Below are 21,154 nucleotides of genomic sequence, written 5' to 3'. Positions count from 1 at the left end.
GCAAGGCTGTTCTCATCTTTGAGGGAGTTCAGGTAGGTTTCGAACAGCTCCAAGATACGTGTGCATGATTCATCCTGAAGCAGGTCCTGCAAGGATGCTTGGCAAACATTGTTGTGGAACTCTCCAATGCTCTTCAGGGCTTCTTCTAGGTGTTGGCTGTCTTCAGGATGAGTGTTCTCTATCCACAGAAGGAAGCCTTTCCAGGCAAGCCTCATCAGTTCTTCATATGCCGTCTTGTGTGCTCTAACTGCCCGGTTGTACCTGCGACCTTCCATCAGCCCAGCCACAGACCCTTCTGCAATGACACCTGATTCAACAAACACATCTCTGAGTCCTGCATCTTCAAATCTCTTCCCTAGGATGGACAGGAGGTTGCAGATTGTGTGGAAGACGCCCATCCTGATGATGATGTTCTTGAATTTGTCATGTTTCCACACTATCTCAGCAGCCTTGGCAAAGAGTGCTTGGTCAAACACACAGACGATCTTGTTGAGCTGTAAGGACTGCATGATGCCAAGTGTTTGCTCCAGTACGTCATTCACAGTTGACATCTCAGTTGCAGGAGCATTGATTGTGGGAAGGTAGCTCACAGTGTCCTGGATCACTGTCACATCATTGCGGATCTGGATGTTGAACCCTGTCCAGCTGCTTATGGTCTGGTTCTCAGAATCTGACATTCGAGTCAGGAGCCATACATGGTTCTTCTTCTTTGCATCTTGAACTTCTTTGTTTGTGTCGGAATCAAGGGTCTCAGTCTAAGGTGGCCCAGTTCGCTGTCCAACATTGTAGGTTGGTAGCATCAATGGGGCAGGACTGATGCTCCTCTTCTTGGATTTGCTGACTGCAGGCAGGACCTTCTGTGGCATGGGCCCTGCAACTTTGGGTTGGACAGCAATACCATTGACCCTGTGAGAGGTGCCTTCTCCACTCTGTGTCTCTTCAAGACGGTCAATGGGATTCCCACCTTACCACCACCCAGGCCAGGGTGGTAAACACACCAGGATGCATGTCTTCTGGCAGTGGTATGTCCTCTGCTGAGCGTTCCAGCTGCTGGACACAAAGAGCTGTGTCAATCTCCTCTACTTGGGAGTAGGAAATAGCATAGCCAAGACTATTCAGACTTCGTATCAGTTCTGTGTTTCCTGTCAGTGACTTCACAGCAAATGGGAGGAGTATGTGCTTGGGTGGCTTAGTCTTGCCACAGGTGACAGCAAAGACTAGATCACTGCCAAAAGAAGCAGCAAGACGCTGGACTCTGTCAGAGGGATTTGCACACTCAGTATCCCCAGTCAGCAGGGTATACAGGAACTTTGTGACAGCTTCAGGGATGACACTTTTCTGTGTATCAGGTGGCCATGACTGTTGGACATCTTGTTTCTTGATCTGATTCCTCAGCTGTATGGCTGCTTTGGTGAGGACATCCATGGATTTGATAGACTGTGCTTCACGTAGATCTTGCTTCATGTCGTGGGCTTCCTTGACAAGGTCATCCATTGACAGGCTGTCTGGATAGAGAAGCACCCTTCCTTTCTCATTGGAGACAAAGTGAAGTGACCCTTCCAGCTCACTTTCAAGCTTGCGACGAACATGCTTCTTTGTCGAGGGTTTGATCTTGGTGATGCCATGGGAGTTCATGGATCTCTCAAGCCTGGCTGTGAGGTCTGTTAAAGGCAATATTTCAGGGTTTGGGAGGAATTCAGTCCTCACATGCATGAACAGTTCCTCATAGGCTTGTCTCTCTGTCTCCTCATAATCTGCTGCCTCACTCTCTTCCTGTTGTACTTCTGAAGAGCTGGTAGAAGACACTCTTCTTGTGTACTCTTTGTAGCACGTCTTGTGGTAATTCCCCTCTGCGGCAACTAGGTCTCTGCTCAGCAATGCAAGCACTCTTAGATCACATTTCTTTATTGCCGCCTTGCGGATGGTGTCGTCTGCTCGTAACTCAAGACACTGCATAAGAGGTTCCCCTGATTTTTGTCCTTTGATGTATTTCGGCTTCTGGCAGATGATGCAGATCTTGTCGTACAGTCTTGAAGTAGGCCTACTTGGTGCATCCCTGGTCCTGGATGATGATCTTCTGGAAGCAGCTTCTGTGGGTTCAGCACTGGCACCTTTGGAGAGGATCGAGTCCAAAGACTTCTTCATGGTAAACATGCTGCGGCATTTGCGATGGTACTGTACCTGAGGTACTTCCCCTTCTTTTAGTCCTTTTGCCAAGTCAAGGACTGGGGCATGCTGTCTGATCTCTGCAGCCCGGAGCAAAGCCTTCCATGAATCCAGGTCCCTCAATGTCACCAGGGAATCAGAGTCATCGTCTGAGCAATGAATAAGACAGTTTGTGCACGGCCGCTTCTTCGGCAGGGTGGTACCTTGATCCATCGACATCACTCTGATCACTGTACAACACTATCTGCAACATACAAAAATATAATATTGGTTAAGATATTAGTTTTGAAAGAAAAGATAATATAAGTATAATTGGTGAAAAAAAAACGCTTAAATCTACCTGCAATTCAAAATGTTACGTTTCCAGCTGGAGATAAATACAATTATTGCAGGCAGTAAACACAATACAATGTAAAAAATAGTGTGAATCACATTTATTTTGTATTTTGCTTTTTAATCAAATGGAAATAACCTTATTTGCATTGTTTTAATCCACATTGGTGGAGATAGAAATTTGACACTGGCGTATCTTTCATTTTTTGCAAATTACACAATGGCGCTAATGACAAAAAAATGAGTTTTAAAAATTATTGACAAAGCTACCTATCTCAAAAGGCTATCATATCTTATTACACTCATATCAACCCTATAAACATTTTAGTACTACTTTGGTTTGGTTCCCCCAGGTGGTACCGATATCTGCTCTGGCCCATGGACTACATAAACCACCACCATTTCATCCAAATCTGTAAGTTAAAAAATTTTTTTTTAGTCATTAATCAATTAAATAAATAATCAATTAATTGATTAATCAATAATTCAAAAATATCCTTTACAGCTAAATCACTTGGTCATTGGCATGCCCAAATATCAGCTTCCCAACTCAAAAGGTGCCTGAGATGATGGCCAGAAGAGAAAGGAAATGTATAAGTACTTAATTAATCGCTAATAATGAAATAACTCATCAATTAATTGATTAATCAAAAAACAAAAAATACCGTTTTTGACAAAGTACTTGCTCACTATTAGTCCAGGAGCCCAGAAGGTATATTCAAGTGAAAAGGGCCGGAACGTTTGACCTCATGGGCTGATGGGGTGGGTCATCCACCGACATCACAAAAATGCATTGCTGCCGGGTCTGACCCGTGGCTTTCCCCCCGAAATCACTCAATTAGTGACGCCATTACCAAAAAAAACTATTTTGCTCAATATCTAGAGAACTATGCATGATAATATCACGAATAAGGTGTCTATACCGATGTTTACATGGTCAATCATTACACTGACATCCGCATTATTGCTAGAAAATGTATAGTTTTCCAGTTAAATGTGTAGCCCACCCGCTCATTAACGACGCCATTACCGAACAACGATATATGGAAAACTTGCAAATGTGCAGTTCACATAATTAACTTGATGTCCTCTTGGCATTAGAAGTCTTCTCTATCACTTTCGTCACTCTCATCACTGTCCTCACTCCAAGCATTATCTGACTCTTCCTCATCGACTGAATTATCTTCCACGCCATCCCCGTCATCCTCATGTGGGCCTGTGAGGGACTCTGGAACTGAACTTCCTGGACACCAGTCTGGTTCAAAGCAGTTTTTAGACAACTTCCATCCATAGTCTGTCGGACTCGCCCCACCAGTTGGATCTATCTGATCAGCTCTCTTCCAGATTCTTGCCACATAGTGCGCCCTTTTCATATGATTATCAAGTGTCTTGGCGCACGGGGGAAGAGAGGCACAGTTTATCTTCTTTATTCTGGCAAGGGGTTCTTTTTCGTCACCACCACCCATTCGCATGAATGCCTTGTATCTGGCTTCATTAATGTCAGAGGTTTTGAAGCCATACAGCATGCAGACAAAGGATGTAACAGCTTGGATCTCTACCTCCTCAGCTGTTAGAGATCGCAATGCCATCACATGAGCTGCATCTGACTCCATCCGCTGGAAGGGCTTCACTTTGCACTTTCTGTAGAAACACGATGTGAAATCACAACCAGTCAAGGCATGAAGGCCGATTAGTGCTTCAGTGACACCAGTCTGTTTCTTCTCAAGAATGGCAGCTAGTTTAGTGACATCAATGTACCTTCGGTGGTTGCCAGATCCATAGTCCATGATGATGTTGATCCCTTCCGACCTTCCAGAAAGCTCAAGCAGAATGATGAAGACGTCCGTATCAGTGGACCGTACTGAATGTTACCAGTGGAAATGTTGTTTGCGTGAAAGGCAATGAGTGTGTCAGCTTCTTCATGTCGACATTGGAGGTGATTCTGTTCCTCTATTTGCAGCACATCATCCTCGTTGTTCTTCATCTTCACACACACACCACCATGTGAAACATAGTGTTTTTCTTCCAAGAATTGAACCATATTGGAGCTTCTTCCATTCCTCCATGACAAACCGGGCAAACTCTTCCTTGAATGATCCACTTTTGAGTAACTATGTGCCACTCTGTCGCTGAGCCTGGTCAGGTCCAGTAATGATGAATGATTGTGGAGTAGTTGAACGACGCAGGTTTCGCTCGGTATCTTTGATTGATGGTGACTGGTACTTGTCGAGCACGAAATGGATTTGCTCCCCACGATACAAACATACTTTTGCCAAAAGATCCTTTGCCATGGTTGCATATGTGGACTTGCTGTGCTGCAGCACGGTTTCATGGAGGATAATACTGCCATCAATCACTGTGGCTGATATTGGGGGAAGACTGGTGTCATCGACAAACACTTCCTGTCTGCTTGAAAGTTTCTTTGTGAGAGATGCCTTGTCCGTGTTCAGGGGAGTTCCATCGCTATGGGCAAGAGAAAGTGGTACTTCAGTAACCGGGTCGCTAAGAATGTGATGCAGATCAAGTGCATCGCTTGTCTCGGCAGCAACAGCTAAGATTCGTCCAAAGACATCCCTGACTCCCTCTGCCGCATTCGCTCTTCGTGCTGCGGTCTTAGATTGCTTCACATTCTCTGCAGCAAAGTTCAACATTTTGATCCTTGCCACGGGCTTCAGAAACCGTGAACAATCGACTACACACTCATCCTCGAACTGAAGTCGAAGTTTTTCCCCCGTTCCAGTGTTCCAAGTAGGAATGTTTTGGTCTCCTCCTTCGCTGCTCTCCCTGATGACACATTGATGAGATCAGCAGGAGAATAAGTGGCGAATGGGTTGCATGTGTTGTCCAAGGTGTTGAAGAGGGCATTCATGTCAGCATTGTCACGTTCCATTCGCCATTTCCTCAGCTGATTAGCTAGTTCCTCCACTGGTTGGAGACTGACCAGTTCACAGACTTCTGTTTGGGCCGTGCTACATTGCGTTAGAGTGATGGACCACCTCCTGAAGGCACTATGAGAATTTGTGAAAGCGGTAATGCCTCCCATGGGAGAAGCAGCATCCCTGTTGATGGTCTGCTCCAATGTCAGATCAACTGGACACCTGGCGTAGGATTGTAATATTTATATATAATAATATGTATATGTATATTATATGTATGTATATATATATATATATATATATATATATATATATATATATATATATATTGTTGTGGATATGAGAATTGTGTTTTTTTATTGTTTTTTATTATTTTTGCTTTATTCTGGACCCTCCTTACTCCAGTTATGTATAAAGGTCAAAGGGCGTCCCATAATTAGGTCATAAACAATCACGTCAGCCAATCATAGATTTCCCCCTTGTTGATAGTTATATCTTTGTTATGTGTATTAGGGTAAGGCCTTGTCTTCCATTAAAATGACACTCCATTGCACCAAGTGAAATAAGATAGATTCCCTTCATTCCCCATTCCCACTCCCAAAACTTCCATTGCCAAGCCTCAATTGCCAGCTACATCCCCTCCAAGCCTCCATTGCCAACTGCACTGGGCAGTTTGCCAGGTTTGCTACAGCTGTGGTTGCTGATTTCGCCCCAAAACCACCATTGAACATGTGCCTGGGGCGGGGAAGAAGGGCGTGCCCACCCATCGTCATCAAGGGCGGAGCCAGAGGGCCGTGCCGACCAATCAGGGCCGAGGCGAGCTGACCGATGGGCGTGTCCTGAAGGCCGGCGGCTTGATCGCCTGAGGCGCTATAAAAGCGCGCGCGCAAGAAGCAAGGACGTTGTTGAGTTGAGTGGTTGGACCAAGCGAGAGACGTGTGTGGTTGGACCAAGCAAGAGACGTGGTTGGACCAATCAAGAGACGTGGTTGGACCAGACGAGTTAGACGAGTCCTGGAGAAAGCACGCGACGTCCACGCAGCAGCAGCAGCAGCCACAGCAGCAACAGCGGCAGCTTCAGCAGCAGCAGCAGCAGCCACAGCAGCTTCAGCCACAGCAGCTTGGGGCCTTGACGGCAGTTTTGAGCGGGGCCGTGAAGGAACGGCGGCTGCCAAACGCGCCGATCGTGCTGCAGTACCCGTGGACCTTCCTCTCCCTCCAGCCATCCACCTCCTGCCTTTCCATCCTTTTGTGTACGTGAGTTTGTTCTGTGTGTCTTGTCCCTGGGTATTAATTAAGCTTGTATAAGCTAGCATTGCACTGTGTCTAATATCTTCTGTATATTATTTTATTATCTTTCCTTCTTCCTTGGTTACTTTGGTTGTAAATAGTAAATAAATTATATTCGTATTCCCTACTTCTGTCTTCTTCTCTTTCACATCCGTGTCGCTTTTGTCTTTTCCATATTGAATATCTGTGGCGCGATCCGGCCAACGTTCGGGAATCGGGTTAGTCGGGGTAACTGTTCGGCCGCGGTGCCATCCGCTCGGCAAACCAACATCCTTATCCGCGGTCCGTAACAATATATATATATATATATATATATATATATATATATATATATATATATGCAATATATATATGCAATATATATATATATGCAATATATATATTTATTATTTATATTATATATAGCATTGTAATAGTTCACCATAAAAACATGGGTATAGACACCTTATTTGTGATATTATCATGCATTGTTTTTCAGATATTAATGAAAATGGGGTTTCCCGCAATGGCGTTGCTAACTGAGTGGGTGAACTAAACATTTACACGGTAAACTATACATTTTCTAGCAATAATGCGGGTGTCAGTGTAATGATTGACCATGTAAACATAGGTATGGACACCTTATTCGTGATATTATCATGCATAGTTCTCCAGATATTGAGCAAAATAGGTTTTTTGGTAATGGCGTCACTAATTGGGTGATTTCGGGGGGAAGCCACGGGTCAGACCCGGCAGCAATGCATTTTTGTGATGTCGGTGGATGACCCCATCAGCCCATGAGGTCAAACGTTCTGGCGCTTTTCACTTGAATAAACCTTCTGGGCTCCTGGACTATTGGAAGGAAGAACTGTGTAATTGTGGTAAGGTGGGTGCGATCATGGGAGGGTGGGTTTTTTGTATACGAGACTTAGTTGAGGCTCGTATAATAGGTAACACATAGAACATAGGATAAAAGGAGCAGGAGACAAGAGGGGGAGAGAGGGAAGCAGAACACCAGTAAAGAACAGGGACATCGGTAGATCTGTGGAAGGGAGAGGGCTGGGGAGGGGTACATGGGATAAACAAGATGGACACTACAGGGGATTTCAGGAAAGAAAACAGGGAATTTGAAGGAAATTGGTTTGGGGTGGATTAACGGGGGTATAAATGATCAAGGTTTTGGATGGGGAAAGATATGAGATGGTGATGAACAGCTGTTTTGAAGACCTGGAGGGAGCAGTGGGATTGAAGAAAGTGTGGGAGATTGCTCCAGAGGCAGAGAAAAAGGGTAACGAAAGTGAAGCTGAGCAATGAATCTTGATTTTGGCAGTTTCACCAGAAGAGGGTTGCTGGCAGATATTGTGCGACCTGCAGGAATATTTGGGAGATAGAGCACAGACAGAGCTGGGGGAGCAAGGCCGGAGAGGAGTCGGTGGAAGACAGAAAGACCACCAACCTGCCTGCGGTGAGAGAGTGAAAGGCCCTCAGAATCAGCTTCATCGTGGGAGATTCCAATGATTCTGAAAGCTTTGGTTTCAACAGCGTGAAGACGAGCTAGGTGTGAGGCAGGAGCACCTGCCCAGATGGAAGAGCAGTATTCCATTGAGCTGCAGATGAAAGCTTTGTATGTGGTGAGGAGCTCAGGTGTGCCAAGAAAGGACTTCGCACGACGTAGGATGCCCAGTTGGCGACTGGTTTTGGAGGCCAGCTTGCAAATGCGGCTTTCCCAGGAAAGATCATGGCAGATAGTGAGACCCAAAAGCTTTTGTGACAGAAATTCTTGGAGAGGATTGTTGAGAAAATACAACAACAACAACAACATGCATTTTAAGGCCATTTTCCCTGCGAGAGCGGGGGTTAGCCTTGCGGCCCCCATGACGATCTTCTCCATTTTGCCCTATTTTCTGCATCTCTCCTTGTTAACCCCCTTGCCTGCATTTCTTCTTCCATCATCTTTAGCCAAGTCTTTCTCGGTCTTCCCCGTCCTCTACTTCCTTCTACATTCATTTCCATCACTCTTCTCAACCAGTCACTTTCATCCTTCCTCAACACATGACCAAACCATCTCAACCTGTTCCTCTTCACAGCATCAATCACAGGCTCTATTCCCATCATCTTTCGCAATTCATCATTTGTCTTCCTCTCTCTCAACGATACTTCGCACATCCACTGAACCATTCGCATTTCCACCCTTTCCAGCCTTCGTTGCTGCTCTACATTCATGACCCATGTCTCGCTCCCATAAATCATAACACTTCTCCCACATGCAGCATACACCTTTCCCTTCAGCTTCAACGACACTCCCCTCCCTCATTGTTGAGAAAATAGATGAGAGGATTTTCTAAACGGACTTTTTGGAGAGACAAGGTGAGTGTGAGATTTGTCGGGATTGAAGGACATGTTACACGTGTTTGACCACTTTTTGATTTCATCTCCAAGTCTGCAGAGAGTGAAGAGGCTGCTAGCTGTCGATCTGACGAACGAGAGATGGAGTGGCAGAGGGTGGAGTCATCAACAAAGAGATAGAGAGGATTTTCAAGAGAGTCTGAGAGATCAATGATGAAGATTAGAAAAAGTCCAAACCTGGCGTAGCATGTCCAAAGCTTAGCATGTCCAAAGTAGAGTGGCCTGGTCTGAATCTAAATTGATGATCTGAGATCAAGCCATTGGAGAAGAGGAAGGATTTAATGTCAGAAGCGATGATGGATTCCATGTCAGAAGCGATGATGGGTGCAATTGTGGGAGTGTGGGTGCAATTGTCGGATGGTGGGTGCATTTGTGGGAGGGCGTGTGAAATTGTGGGAGTGCGGGTGCAATTGTCAGATGGTGGGTGCATTTGTGGGAGGGTGGTGCAATTGTCGGACGGTGGGTTCAATTGTCGGAGGGCGGGTTCAATTGTCGGAGGGTGGGTTCAATAGTCGGAGGGTGGGTTCAATAGTCGGAGGGTGGGTTCAATAGTCGGAGGGTGGGTTCAATAGTCGGAGGGTGGGTTCAATAGTCGGAGGGTGGGTTCAATAGTCGGAGGGTGGGTTCAATAGTCGGAGGGTGGGTTCAATAGTCGGAGGGTGGGTTCAATAGTCGGAGGGTGGGTTCAATAGTCGGAGGGTGGGTTCAATAGTCGGAGGGTGGGTGCAATAGTCGGAGGGTGGGTGCAATTGCCGGAGGGTGGGTGCAGTTGCCGGAGGGTGGGTGCAGTTGCCGGAGGGTGGGTGCAATTGCCGGAGGGTGGGTGCAGTTGTTCGGTGGTGGGTGCAGTTGTTCGGTGGTGGGTGCAGTTGTCGGAGGGGGGTGCAGTTGTCGGAGGGTGGGTGCAGTTGTTCGGTGGTGGGTGCAGTTGTTCGGTGGTGGGTGCAGTTGTCGGAGGGTGGGTGCAGTTGTCGGAGGGTGGGTGCAGTTGTCGGAGGTGGGTGCAGTTGTCGGAGGGTGGGTGCAGTTGTTGGAGGGTGGGTGCAGTTGTCGGAGGGTGGGTGCAGTTGTCGGAGGGTGGGTGCAGTTGTCGGAGGGTGGGTGCAGTTGTCGGAGGGTGGGTGCAGTTGTCGGAGGGTGGGTGCAGTTGTCGGAGGGTGGGTGCAGTTGTCGGAGGGTGGGTGCAGTTGTCGGAGGGTGGGTGCAGTTGTCGGAGGGTGGGTGCAGTTGTCGGAGGGTGGGTGCAGTTGTCGGAGGGTGGGTGCAGTTGTCGGAGGGTGGGTGCAGTTGTCGGAGGGTGGGTGCAGTTGTCGGAGGGTGGGTGCAGTTGTCGGAGGGTGGGTGCAGTTGTCGGAGGGTGGGTGCAGTTGTCGGAGGGTGGGTGCAGTTGTCGGAGGGTGGGTGCAGTTGTCGGAGGGTGGGTGCAGTTGTCGGAGGGTGGGTGCAGTTGTCGGAGGGTGGGTGCAGTTGTCGGAGGGTGGGTGCAGTTGTCGGAGGGTGGGTGCAGTTGTCGGAGGGTGGGTGCAGTTGTCGTAGGGTGGGTGCAGTTGTCGGAGGGTGGGTGCAGTTGTCGGAGGGTGGGTGCAATTGTCGGAGGGTGGGTGCAATTGTCGTAGGGTGGGTGCAGTTGTCGGAGGGTGGGTGCAATTGCCGGAGGGTGGGTGCAATTGTCGGAGGGTGGGTGCAATTGTCGTAGGGTGGGTGCAATTGTCGGAGGGTGGGTGCAGTTGTCGGAGGGTGGGTGCAGTTGCCGGAGGGTGGGTGCAATTGTCGGAGGGTGGGTGCAATTGTCGGAGGGTGGGTGCAATTGTCGGAGGGTGGGTGCAATTGTCGGAGGGTGGGTGCAATTGTCGGAGGGTGGGTGCAATTGTCGGAGGGTGGGTGCAATTGTCGGAGGGTGGGTGCAATTGTCGGAGGGTGGGTGCAATTGTCGGAGGGTGGGTGCAATTGTCGGAGGGTGGGTGCAATTGTCGGAGGGTGGGTGCAATTGTCGGAGGGTGGGTGCAATTGTCGGAGGGTGGGTGCAATTGTCGGAGGGTGGGTGCAATTGTCGGAGGGTGGGTGCAATTGTCGGAGGGTGGGTGCAATTGTCGGAGGGTGGGTGCAATTGTCGGAGGGTGGGTGCAATTGTCGGAGGGTGGGTGCGATTGTCGGAGGGTGGGTGCAATTGTCGGAGGGTGGGTGCAATTGTCGGAGGGTGGGTGCAATTGTCGGAGGGTGGGTGCAATTGTCGGAGGGTGGGTGCAATTGTCGGAGGGTGGGTGCAATTGTCGGCGGGTGGGTGCAATTGTCGGAGGGTGGGTGCAATTGTCGGAGGGTGGGTGCAATTGTCGGCGGGTGGGTGCATTTGTGTGAGGGTGGGTGCATTTGTGAGAGGGTGGGTGCATTTGTGGGAGGGTGGGTGCATTTCTGGGAGGGTGGGTGCATTTGTGGGAGGGTGGGTGCATTTGTGGGAGGGTGGGTGCATTTGTGGGAGGGTGGGTGCATTTGTGGGAGGGTGGGTGCAATTGTCGGAGGGTGGGTGTGATGGAGGGAGGGAGTTTGGATGTGATGGAGAGAGGGAGGGTGGGTGCGATGTGAGAAACGGGGTTTATTAAAGTGCACCAGGCCTGACACACCAGGGGAGAAAACAAGGTTGATTAAAAAAAGGTGGGAAGGACAAGAAGCAAATACACTGATCAGTAGGCTTATTTCTCTGATTAGAAGAATTACCCATGATGAAGTTTGCTTACGTGATACCTTAACTTTTCATTACCACGGAGAGCAAGGCAGAAAGAAGAAGCCACAAGATATAATTCATGTTCCTTTGCACTGCGGAGTGCTTGTCGTTCGGTTCCCGTGCTGAGTGGACCTTTCAAACGTGCTTCGGCGTGCTTTGAGGACTTTCTTTAGGTCACCATTCGTGTCTTTCCGTCCTTCAGCACCCATTGCTCCAGCCTCATATGAACCCATTCTTGGTCATCCATGCAACCACTGACGAATAAATCCCCCTCCCTCCCCATCCCCACCGCTGAACTCTGAGTCCTATACACTTTCTCTGATGGCCTTCGTGCCTCCCTGAATTATCTTTCAAGCTATTCTGTTCTTTTCGCAGGACTCAACTTACGCCTACCTGTCCCTCAGCTTTTATCACCTTGCTATCATGCGTAGCAGCACTCTAATTGGCTCACCACTCAGCTTCTCACAGCTTTGAGCTGCATTTGAGGTTTTGAGTGGCTTCGAGTGGTTTCCAGCAGCAATCGGAGATTGTCCTTCCCAGTGTATCTATTAAATTTGCACAAGTTCACAAGGCCCTGTTTTCGTCTTCCTCGGGAGGGGTGGGGAGCGAAGGGTTGATGCCCAAGATGTATCTTCAGAAAAGAAGCCAGCAGAGCCTCACCCACCTTTCAGTTCTGAGACATGTTCCTGAATGCCTGTGAACTCACACTCCACGCCACCCAGGCAGAGTGGGAGGGAGATTGGCAGCTCCGTCTCCACTGCATATCCTCCAAGATTCCCTACTATACCGTTACAGATAAGATGAACTATATTAGATGGACCCCTATGTACCTTCTCGACATGCTACTTCCTGATGATGCAGCGAAAGCTTTCCAGAAGGGTGCATTTGTAGTCTGTCAAACCAGCGGCAGCTTCAAAGGAATCTGAAGTGATATGTCTACTGAGAGATCCATCAAATAACTTAAAGGTGCTGGTGGTGTGAATTTTGTCATGTCAAGACAGCTAGCACTCATCCACTGGAGCTTGCCACGTCACATCACTGGTGAATTCATGAGTGAGCTGAGGAAGAGGATCGGACACAAAGATGGAGCTGCCGGTGAACACCCAGAACAAGGAAAGGCTGCTCTGACCCGAGATGAGCATGATGTCAAAACTCTGATCCAGCACACCTCAAGCAACAGGGTAAATCCATTCCAAGTCAACGAAGAAACCCCAGAAGTCCTTTTCAACATTGGAACGAGCACGCATGCTAGCACTGCTGTGCAGCAATCACTGCTGGTGGTGTGTTTTCCAATCAAGAGAAAGTGATTGTAAGTGCATCAATACCCAACTGGAAGGACTACCTTGACGTGGATGAAAACAAAACTGGTTTCATCCTGTTTCTAACATTGGACATTGAGACGCGTGCTCAGAATATCCTCCAGGAAGAGCAACTTATCGTCCTGACTGGTACATATGCAGATGCCACTATTATTACAAAGCAAGTCACATCATCATCGACTGATCTACTATCCGATCAAGCAAGTTCAAAAGTAACTGCAGAATAATTTTCATGGCAACTCATGTCATTTACGAAATGTCAGAAGTCAATCGAAGGCGCACTTATCATTGACAGCACAGACACGGATGTGTTGGTGATGGCAATCCATCATCTGCCCAACATTTCAGAAATATCGTGGAAAACAGGGATGACTACAAGTAAGGAAAACATGCAAAGGTTCGTCCTTGTTCATGACATCTACAACCATCACGACCCCACATTCCTACAATTCTTCCAGCATTACTTGCTCTAACAGCCTCGTGTTGGCTTAGCGGTTAGGGTGCTGGCTTGGGATCCTAGGATCCTGGGTTCGAATCCCGGTCGATCGCTAATTTTAACACCAGGGGGGGTTGACTCAGCCTGTCATCCTTCCGAGGTCGGCAAATTGAGTACCAGCTTGCTGGGATGAATGATCCCGGTGTGTACCCCGGTTTAGAATAGGTACACCGTATCCCTGCGCATCGTAAGAGGCGACTAAGGGTTGGCGTCAGGAAGGGCATCCGGCCATAAAAACATTGCCTCAAACAGGGAACCATGATTGTCATGGGGCCCGCAAGGATAGCGGGGAAAATGGCCTTAAAACGATCATTCATTACTTGCCCTTACAGGCTATGATTCCACCTCTGCATTCTTCAACAAAGGGGAACAGAGTGTACTCTAATGTGTGCAGAAGAAAGGAGTGCAATACTTCGAAAATCTGAGCACAATGGATAATGAAGATGAAACTAAGCCATCAATGTAGCTCGATCCCTTGTCACACTCCTCTATGATCCTTCAGAGTACCACAAAAATCGATACACAGTGATCCCAACCAACTACACACAAAACTTGCAACCACCAACGACTTGCCTATTGCCAAGTTTCCACCGAGTGAGCCACACTTTCGACAGCATGTGCGTCGAGCGATGTGGCAAACCAAGCTGTGGGTGATGGCAAGAGATCCGAGTGTGGACAAGAGATCCGAGTCTCCTCGAACCCTTGGATGTGAGGACAGTGAAAATGGCATTGAACCGATCTTGTACGAAGGAATGACTGCATCGGAACTCATTGATGGCTTGGTGTGTGACTGCAAAGGCAAATAGTTATGTGCCAATGAGTGCCCTTTTTATCAAGTAGGGCCCACCTGCACCGGACTCAGCAAATGTGAAGGAGACAATGACAAGTACTAGTACCCTTCTGCAAAGCCGCAATGAGCCGGCGAAGCCAAAGCCTCTTGCCACTATTTTAACCATCACTATGGCATCAGTAGGTTAGGTAGTTTGTCGTAGGTAGGTGTAGTAGGTACCGTACCGAGTTCAAAATGACACCATTTGCATTCTGGAGGCGATTAAAATTTCTAAAATTTCCTTCTTGATTAATTCGGTGAATTCCGTCTCAACTTCGGATATTTCTGGCCGTGAAAAACTATCCCCTACAACCGCGAGATTTCTAAAAACGAATTCTCCGTCAATTTTAGAATATTTGACGCCGTTTTCACCCTCCGAAACGCGTAATAATATTTTTTCAAATGCTCGAATCTCATTGGTTCTGGTGTTTGATGACGATTTTCGTTGAAGATAACGAGGTTGGTCTTAACGTATTTTAATTACTAATTAGAGGTTTCATTAGATTGTGAATCAAAGAATGACAGGTGAAACAAACTCCTATTGAACTTTTTCGCAATTGTTTTATGCAAACTTCCGCATCCGGTCGATGGCGGTCTCCATTGAGTGATTTCATTTTAGAAATATTTTTGCAAATGCTCGACTCTCATTGGGTCCGGTGTTTGGTGACGCGTTTTGTTGAAGATAACCAGGCCCGTGCGGGCCGATGTTGGTCTTAAATTATTTTATTAATACATTGGAGGTGCATAAGATTGTGAATCAAACGATGACGGGTGAAAGAAACTCCTAATGAACGTTTTAAATTTGTTATGCATACCTCCGCATCCGCAAGATGGCTGCCTCCACTGCGCTTCGGATTCTCGAGCCAAGGCATAATCAGGTTTTCAACATAATACGTACTCGTTTATTGACAACACCGGCTTCGCCGGCTATTAGTAATATTATGCTTGTTGTGTTAAGCGACAGACCTGGTTATGCTTCTGTGTTGTTACAGGCTGTAGGCCTACTGTGCTCGCTGAATAAAGCCTACGTTGTGTGACCTAACGAATCAAGCCTATTCCATTCACTCTTCGGCTTACCACGGTAGGTTGGCGGCACGAGTGGCGTGTGGGGACGTGCAGCACGCGTCTGGAGGCACGGATGAAGGCACGGTGTTAGGGATTGCCTGGCGCCATGTGCGGAACCAAAGGTGAGAGCCTGGGTCCGTGGGGGAACCACGTGACCCAGAGGGTACGTAAATTGCAGATGGCATTGGTGTAGAGACGATGTATGTAGATGACAGGACGAAGACTGTGTTAGAGATTAGAGGGGTTAGTGACGATGTAAATTGACGAGTTGGGAATGAATTATTTGTTGGAATTGGCAGACCATAGTTTAGCGTCTTCCTTTTTCTTCCTCGTTGTCCCGAGAATTGAAGGATGAATGGAAGAATGCTTGTGTGTGAGATGAGGTGTGAATGAGGTGCGTGGCGAATTTTTTTTGTTGTGTGGAGGAAAGGATTGAATGAATGATACCAGGTGGGTGTTTGTGGAGCAGAGTACACCCCCAATGGAGACGAACCCTCACCTGCATTGGCATTAGAATAGAGGGGGTTCAGATGTTTTGGAAATGGGTGTCATTCTGCAGTTGGTGCTGGGTGTAGAAAGGTTTGATTTGCAAAGGTGCAATGGTGTTGTTGAGAGGCTGGGAGTGTGGCTCGTCAATGTGTCTCTTGTAGGGGGGGACACTGGGCACTGAGAGCTCGCCGGCCAGGTGAGGCCGTAGGGGTCCAGGGGACCAGTTAGTGTAGTGTGTAGTGGGCGCAGATACCCATGGGAAGGGGCCTGGCATGCCAGGTGGCCTGGTGGGAATCAAGGGGGGAGAGCCAGTGAGGGCATCTGCCAGTAGAAGCCTGCCGGTAGAGCCACACTGCCCAGTATAGAAGATTTCTATATTTGTTAGGGTCGGCGAGTTATGCAGGTAGTCAAATTCAAACTTGTCCCTGACCCATGTGGATTATAATCCACATTCTTCGAAAAGTGACTTCGAAATTCACATTGAAGTACAATTTAACTAATATTTATAAATTGTATTATATATTGTATCTATAATTATAGATACAATATATAATACAATTTATAAATATTAGTTAAATTGTACTTCAATGTGAATTTTGTTCTTAAAGCATGCAAGGAAATGTGCAAAGAACTTCGACCAACCAGCCAACCATCTGTGAAATGACACAGTGACATCCAAGGATGTGAACGCGGAGTTGGAATGTATCCCTCCATTAGTGGGACTTGGGGAGGGACCTCATCAGTTTTTTGTGTCCTCCGTAATGATAAACATATGGAGTTTGGTGCCAGAAAGGCTGGCGTAAAGTGACTTCGAAATTCCAATGGAGCGAGATCAAAGCAGCTGAGATCTATTTAACAGGACCCTCCGAGGCTGCGAGAGAGAATTCTCCCTATGGAACGACGCGTTGTATTTTTGTCTGTAAATTATAACTGTATTTTCGTGTAAAATACTCTCTGCAAGATTAGTAATAAATCTCGATTTAAACTGAGTGAGTCTCGTGAAGTCTGATTGAGTTTTGCTAAGAAAGGTGTCCAAAAGCAGTCACAACAGTTGGGGGCTCGTCCGTGTTTGCAACGCTGGAAGAGATTAACATCGGTCTGGACATGTCCAGGTGATTGTTCAAGGTATGAAGAATCGGCTTGTCCATACGATCCTGCTAGTCTTAAAAAGGGTCTGCAATGAACCTGGTGAGGCTGAATTTGGACACAGATAGTATCGAGAATTGTAAAAGTATTGTTCATGTCAATTGCGTTTATACTTATTAGAAATGTGGTCGGTGGGCATCTCCACAAGGCATACCTCTTCAAGGTATGTGGAAAGCCCTGGAACATTTCAGTAAAGGTGCCATTAATTTCTTTAATGAAGATCCACTGAGATGGAGGTGTACTACTGTATAATTATGTAAATTATGGTCGACCTTACTTGTATATATATATATTTTCACGATTGATTCAAGCTGTACGTTGGTGGAGGTGATGTTCTGATGTCCTGTTTACAACTTTTTGCTCCTGGAACAGAAAAAATCGAGGTTCCCATAATAAATAATGGTAGAAATCTTTTGTCTGGCACCGGTAGAAGTGGAAGGAATGAACAGGGAAGGATGGTACATCCATAGCGATTTTATGTGATTTTTGCGATAACCAGCGATTATTATTATTTTATTTTTTTTGCGATTATTCGAGTTTTTAGCGATTTTTTTTGTTCTGTAAATATATGCCCTAATGCGCTGTTTACACGTGACAGAGATACGTGCTGCAACTCATTAGCAAAGCTGCGGGTTGATCTGAACCACGGGCTGTTTTGATACGCGCGTTTGTATTTTGCGCGCGTTCGTAGAGGAACGGTGGGTAGGGGGGTCGTTGAGTGATGGATCGCATGACTGACACGGGTCTCACACGATTGACATGCGCGTTCGCACGAACACAAAACTATTAATATCTTTGAAACGGCTGGTTCGTTTTTTATAAAATAGATGTCCTTTTGTTGAACAGACCCATGAGTGAACAACGATATTAATCATGATTTTGAAACTCGTTTTGCGTCGGTACATGTAATTTTGCACATTGATGGCCATCGTGCTGCGCGGGTTATTGTATATTTGTGGCGGCACGCATCGTGACATCACTCCCTATATGCTCACACAGGAACGCAAAGTGCGTTCACACGTACATGCACGTACATAATGCACATACATAGTTCACCCGAGTGCGTGCAACGCGCACTCGAGTTTTGCACGGTCATTCACGTGCCCGTCCAATGTGCATGAGACGCGTGGCATTTAGAGATATATATTTGTTATTTTTTTTCTTTCCCAACTTGGAAATGGCCGAGCGGTTAAATATGCTGGGACGAAACCATAGCAGCCTTGGTTCGAATCCCGGCGGCCGTGTTTTTATTATTTTTGGACATATCATTCGTTTTATGCAGTTATTTTATACAAATCTCTGGCAGAGTTAAAACAAAATGAAATATGAATATATTCCATGTTCAGCTAGAGTGATAAATATGGTGGGAATCGTTGTTTTTGGTGAAGGCGTTGGTATACGCATCTGGACAGTGTTTGTGAGCCATGATGGGGAATTGTCCGTTTCGCTGTTCATATAGTACATACGGGATCAGAAGCAAGTGTCTTTTGGTTTTTTTTCTCAATGCAACCTCTGTCTCTCCCTTCCTCTCTCCCCATCTTTCCCTCTTCCCTTGTCCCAGCCTTGTCCCAGCCTTCCTACCTCTCTGCTCCTCATCCCCTCATCCACCCCCATCTCGTCGTCATCTCATCATCATCTCATCATCATCCATCCACCTCCACCCCACCTTCCTCCCCCGCCCCACCCCCCATCCACCCCACTGTCTCTCACACCACCACCCCCCATCTCATCCACCTCACCCCCCCCCCCCCCATCCTCCGTCTCTCAAACCTCACATCAATCATCAATGGGGTTCATAAGATAGGATGTATGTGTTTTGAATGTTTTGAAGATGCAAATGCTTCCAATGGTGCAAATAATTTTCAGAGTTTTGTTGTTGTTGTTATTTTTCTATGCCTTGTCTGACTCCACCCATGAATCACTTCTCTTTCCTATCAAATCCCCATGCTTCATCTTCCCTCCTCCCCCACAATACCTTTCTCTTCCCAATCTACCTGTATTACCTGTGGTTTCCTGTATTACCTGTATTACCTGAGTTTCAAAATAATTTGAGCATGATTGGATCAAAATTGTCAATATTTTGAAGTGATTATGATTTTTGGCAAAACATTTTGAGATGGTTTTCCAATTTTAATTGTCAACAGGTTAACAATTTTGTAGCCACTAGTGAAAGTGTGGCTTTCACTATGCAACCATAGTGAAACATGACATCGGGAAAATTTGAGACTTTTTTTTCCAATGAACTGTCTCATATCTGTCTGATTAATTTTGTTTGACCGTCTCACGAATGAATCTATGTGATGCATGTAAACCATGAATTCCTCCCTTGTGCAACATGGATTGGTGTTGGATGCAATTTATCCCTTTCATCATCCATCTTTCTCCACCCCCCCCCCCAACCCCACCAAAAAGGCTGGTGGGTGCTTTGTGGTAGGGTGTGGTCCAGATCAGCGTTATATAGGTTTTTTGGGGGGTTTTGTTGAACTGACTGAGGTAGGTCTTGCCTGGGGTGGAAATATGTCCTGCAGGTAAACGTTATTGTTTTCTCCGAACCATCGGGCATGGCATGAGATGGCATTGCCCCTTGCCATAAGATATTATATCTTAATTTTATTGTTTTATTATAAATCAATATTGATATTGTTGCGAATATGGAATTTGGCCTCCATATCCGCTTGTAAATATTCCCCTATTTCTCCAATACTCCCCAACTTTCCCCAATCCCCCATTCCCTAGTCCCATTGCATGTAAATAACAATCAGTAGAGCCGACCTTCCCCTTATTCCCCCATTAAATGTCGTGCCCAGGTCCACCGCACCACACGTAGACAACTTTCGGACATCTTGCTAGTTATTCTTAATCTATGTCAGTTAAGGACTCGTTTCCATTAATTCTGACTCTTCGTTGCACCAGAATGTGATTATATGGCATCAGTAGTGAGTTTAGGACCTTTCCCATACCTCCTTCCATCTTCTTCCCCAACAATTACAACAACAACAGAGGAGATGGCGGCGGCGCGGGGGAGGATGCGTCCTCACACCGGCTCGATTAGCGCCATTGACCACGCGCTCCACGGGGTTACCAGAGGGGCTGGCTGTCAGCTCCTCGTCAAGGGCGGAGCCTGGTAACCCCCCCGCACCCAATCAGAAGGGCGGACCGATTCCATCTGGGGCGGAGCTAACGAGCCGAGGGCGTGTCACTCCCCGCCGGATATACGTGGCGACTTAGCGGACGTAAAGAGAGATGCGCCCCCAGCTGGAGAAAGAGGTACCTGCGAGCGCTGAGTCAGATGCGCCCCGCCTGAGAAAGAACGTTGCCTGCGATCGCTGAGAGAGAAAGACCCGCCTGAGAAAGAACGTCCCCTCCGAGCGCTGTGACCTCCCCGCATCTTTGGACCGGACTGTACCCTGCTTTGAGCCAAGAGTGCACCTTGAGCCATCGCTATCTGCCTTTCCTCGCCACCAATCCCCGTGTGAGTCAGCCGTTGTCCCGTTTACCTGTCGTCTGTCCGGGGTTAATATAAGAGTGTGTCTAAGTGCCTGTCTTCCTGTGATATACCTCTAGCCCCTGTAATCTAACCTTTCCTTACGAATATAATTGAGAATCGAAACATTGGTGTCTGTCATTATAACCCAGCCGGGTGTCTTCTTTTTCCTTATTGAGCCAGCGTGGCGCGGCTTCGTCAACGTTCGGGTACAATCGGGTAATTTGTGCGGACACGACGGCCATTCCGCTCGGCCCACCTTAACATCAAAGTCGTGTCTGTAACAATTGGTGTCAGGAGTGGGATTCGGACCCGGGACTAAATTAGTTAGGCCCAAATTTTGGGAGGGAAAATCGATCCGGAGCGCGTACGGCGCTCGACAAAATCGATCCGGAGCGCGGTCCCGCGGTTACTGCGCTCGCCGAAATTATAACGAAAAAAAAAAAAAAAATTTTTGGATTTGTTTTACGAAAACTCGAATTTTGCAAGTCGCGCCATGGCGGATCAAGACGGCTGGGGTCCGGTAGGGGAGAGTGAAGCAGGGTCGGTCCAGGACCA

At 47.2% G+C, this 21,154-nt stretch overlaps 1 protein-coding gene across 2 annotated transcripts in view; it reads left to right on the top strand.

Annotated features, from left to right (window-relative positions):
• Window positions 1–21,154, top strand: part of LOC137439543 (uncharacterized) — a 49,635-nt gene that overhangs the window by 5,312 nt on the left and 23,169 nt on the right. The window contains exons 1-2 of one of the 2 annotated variants that reach the window (XR_013621348.1): window positions 7,196–7,210; window positions 15,498–15,599. Coding sequence is in view for 1 of the 2 variants with exons in the window: in XM_078768133.1 (XP_078624259.1) it covers window positions 15,584–15,599 (16 nt within the window). In the remaining variant the exon portion in view is untranslated. Of the gene's footprint in view, window positions 1–7,195; window positions 7,211–15,497; window positions 15,600–21,154 lie in introns of those variants that run through there. The other variant, XM_078768133.1, reaches the window with a different exon arrangement.

This window comes from Myxine glutinosa, chromosome 14 (genome assembly GCF_964187855.1).
Source record: "Myxine glutinosa chromosome 14, kmMyxGlut1.1, whole genome shotgun sequence".
NCBI lineage: Eukaryota > Metazoa > Chordata > Myxini > Myxiniformes > Myxinidae > Myxine > Myxine glutinosa.
The sequence above is the reverse complement of the archived record's forward strand: the minus strand, read 5'-3'. Positions and strand labels throughout refer to the sequence as shown.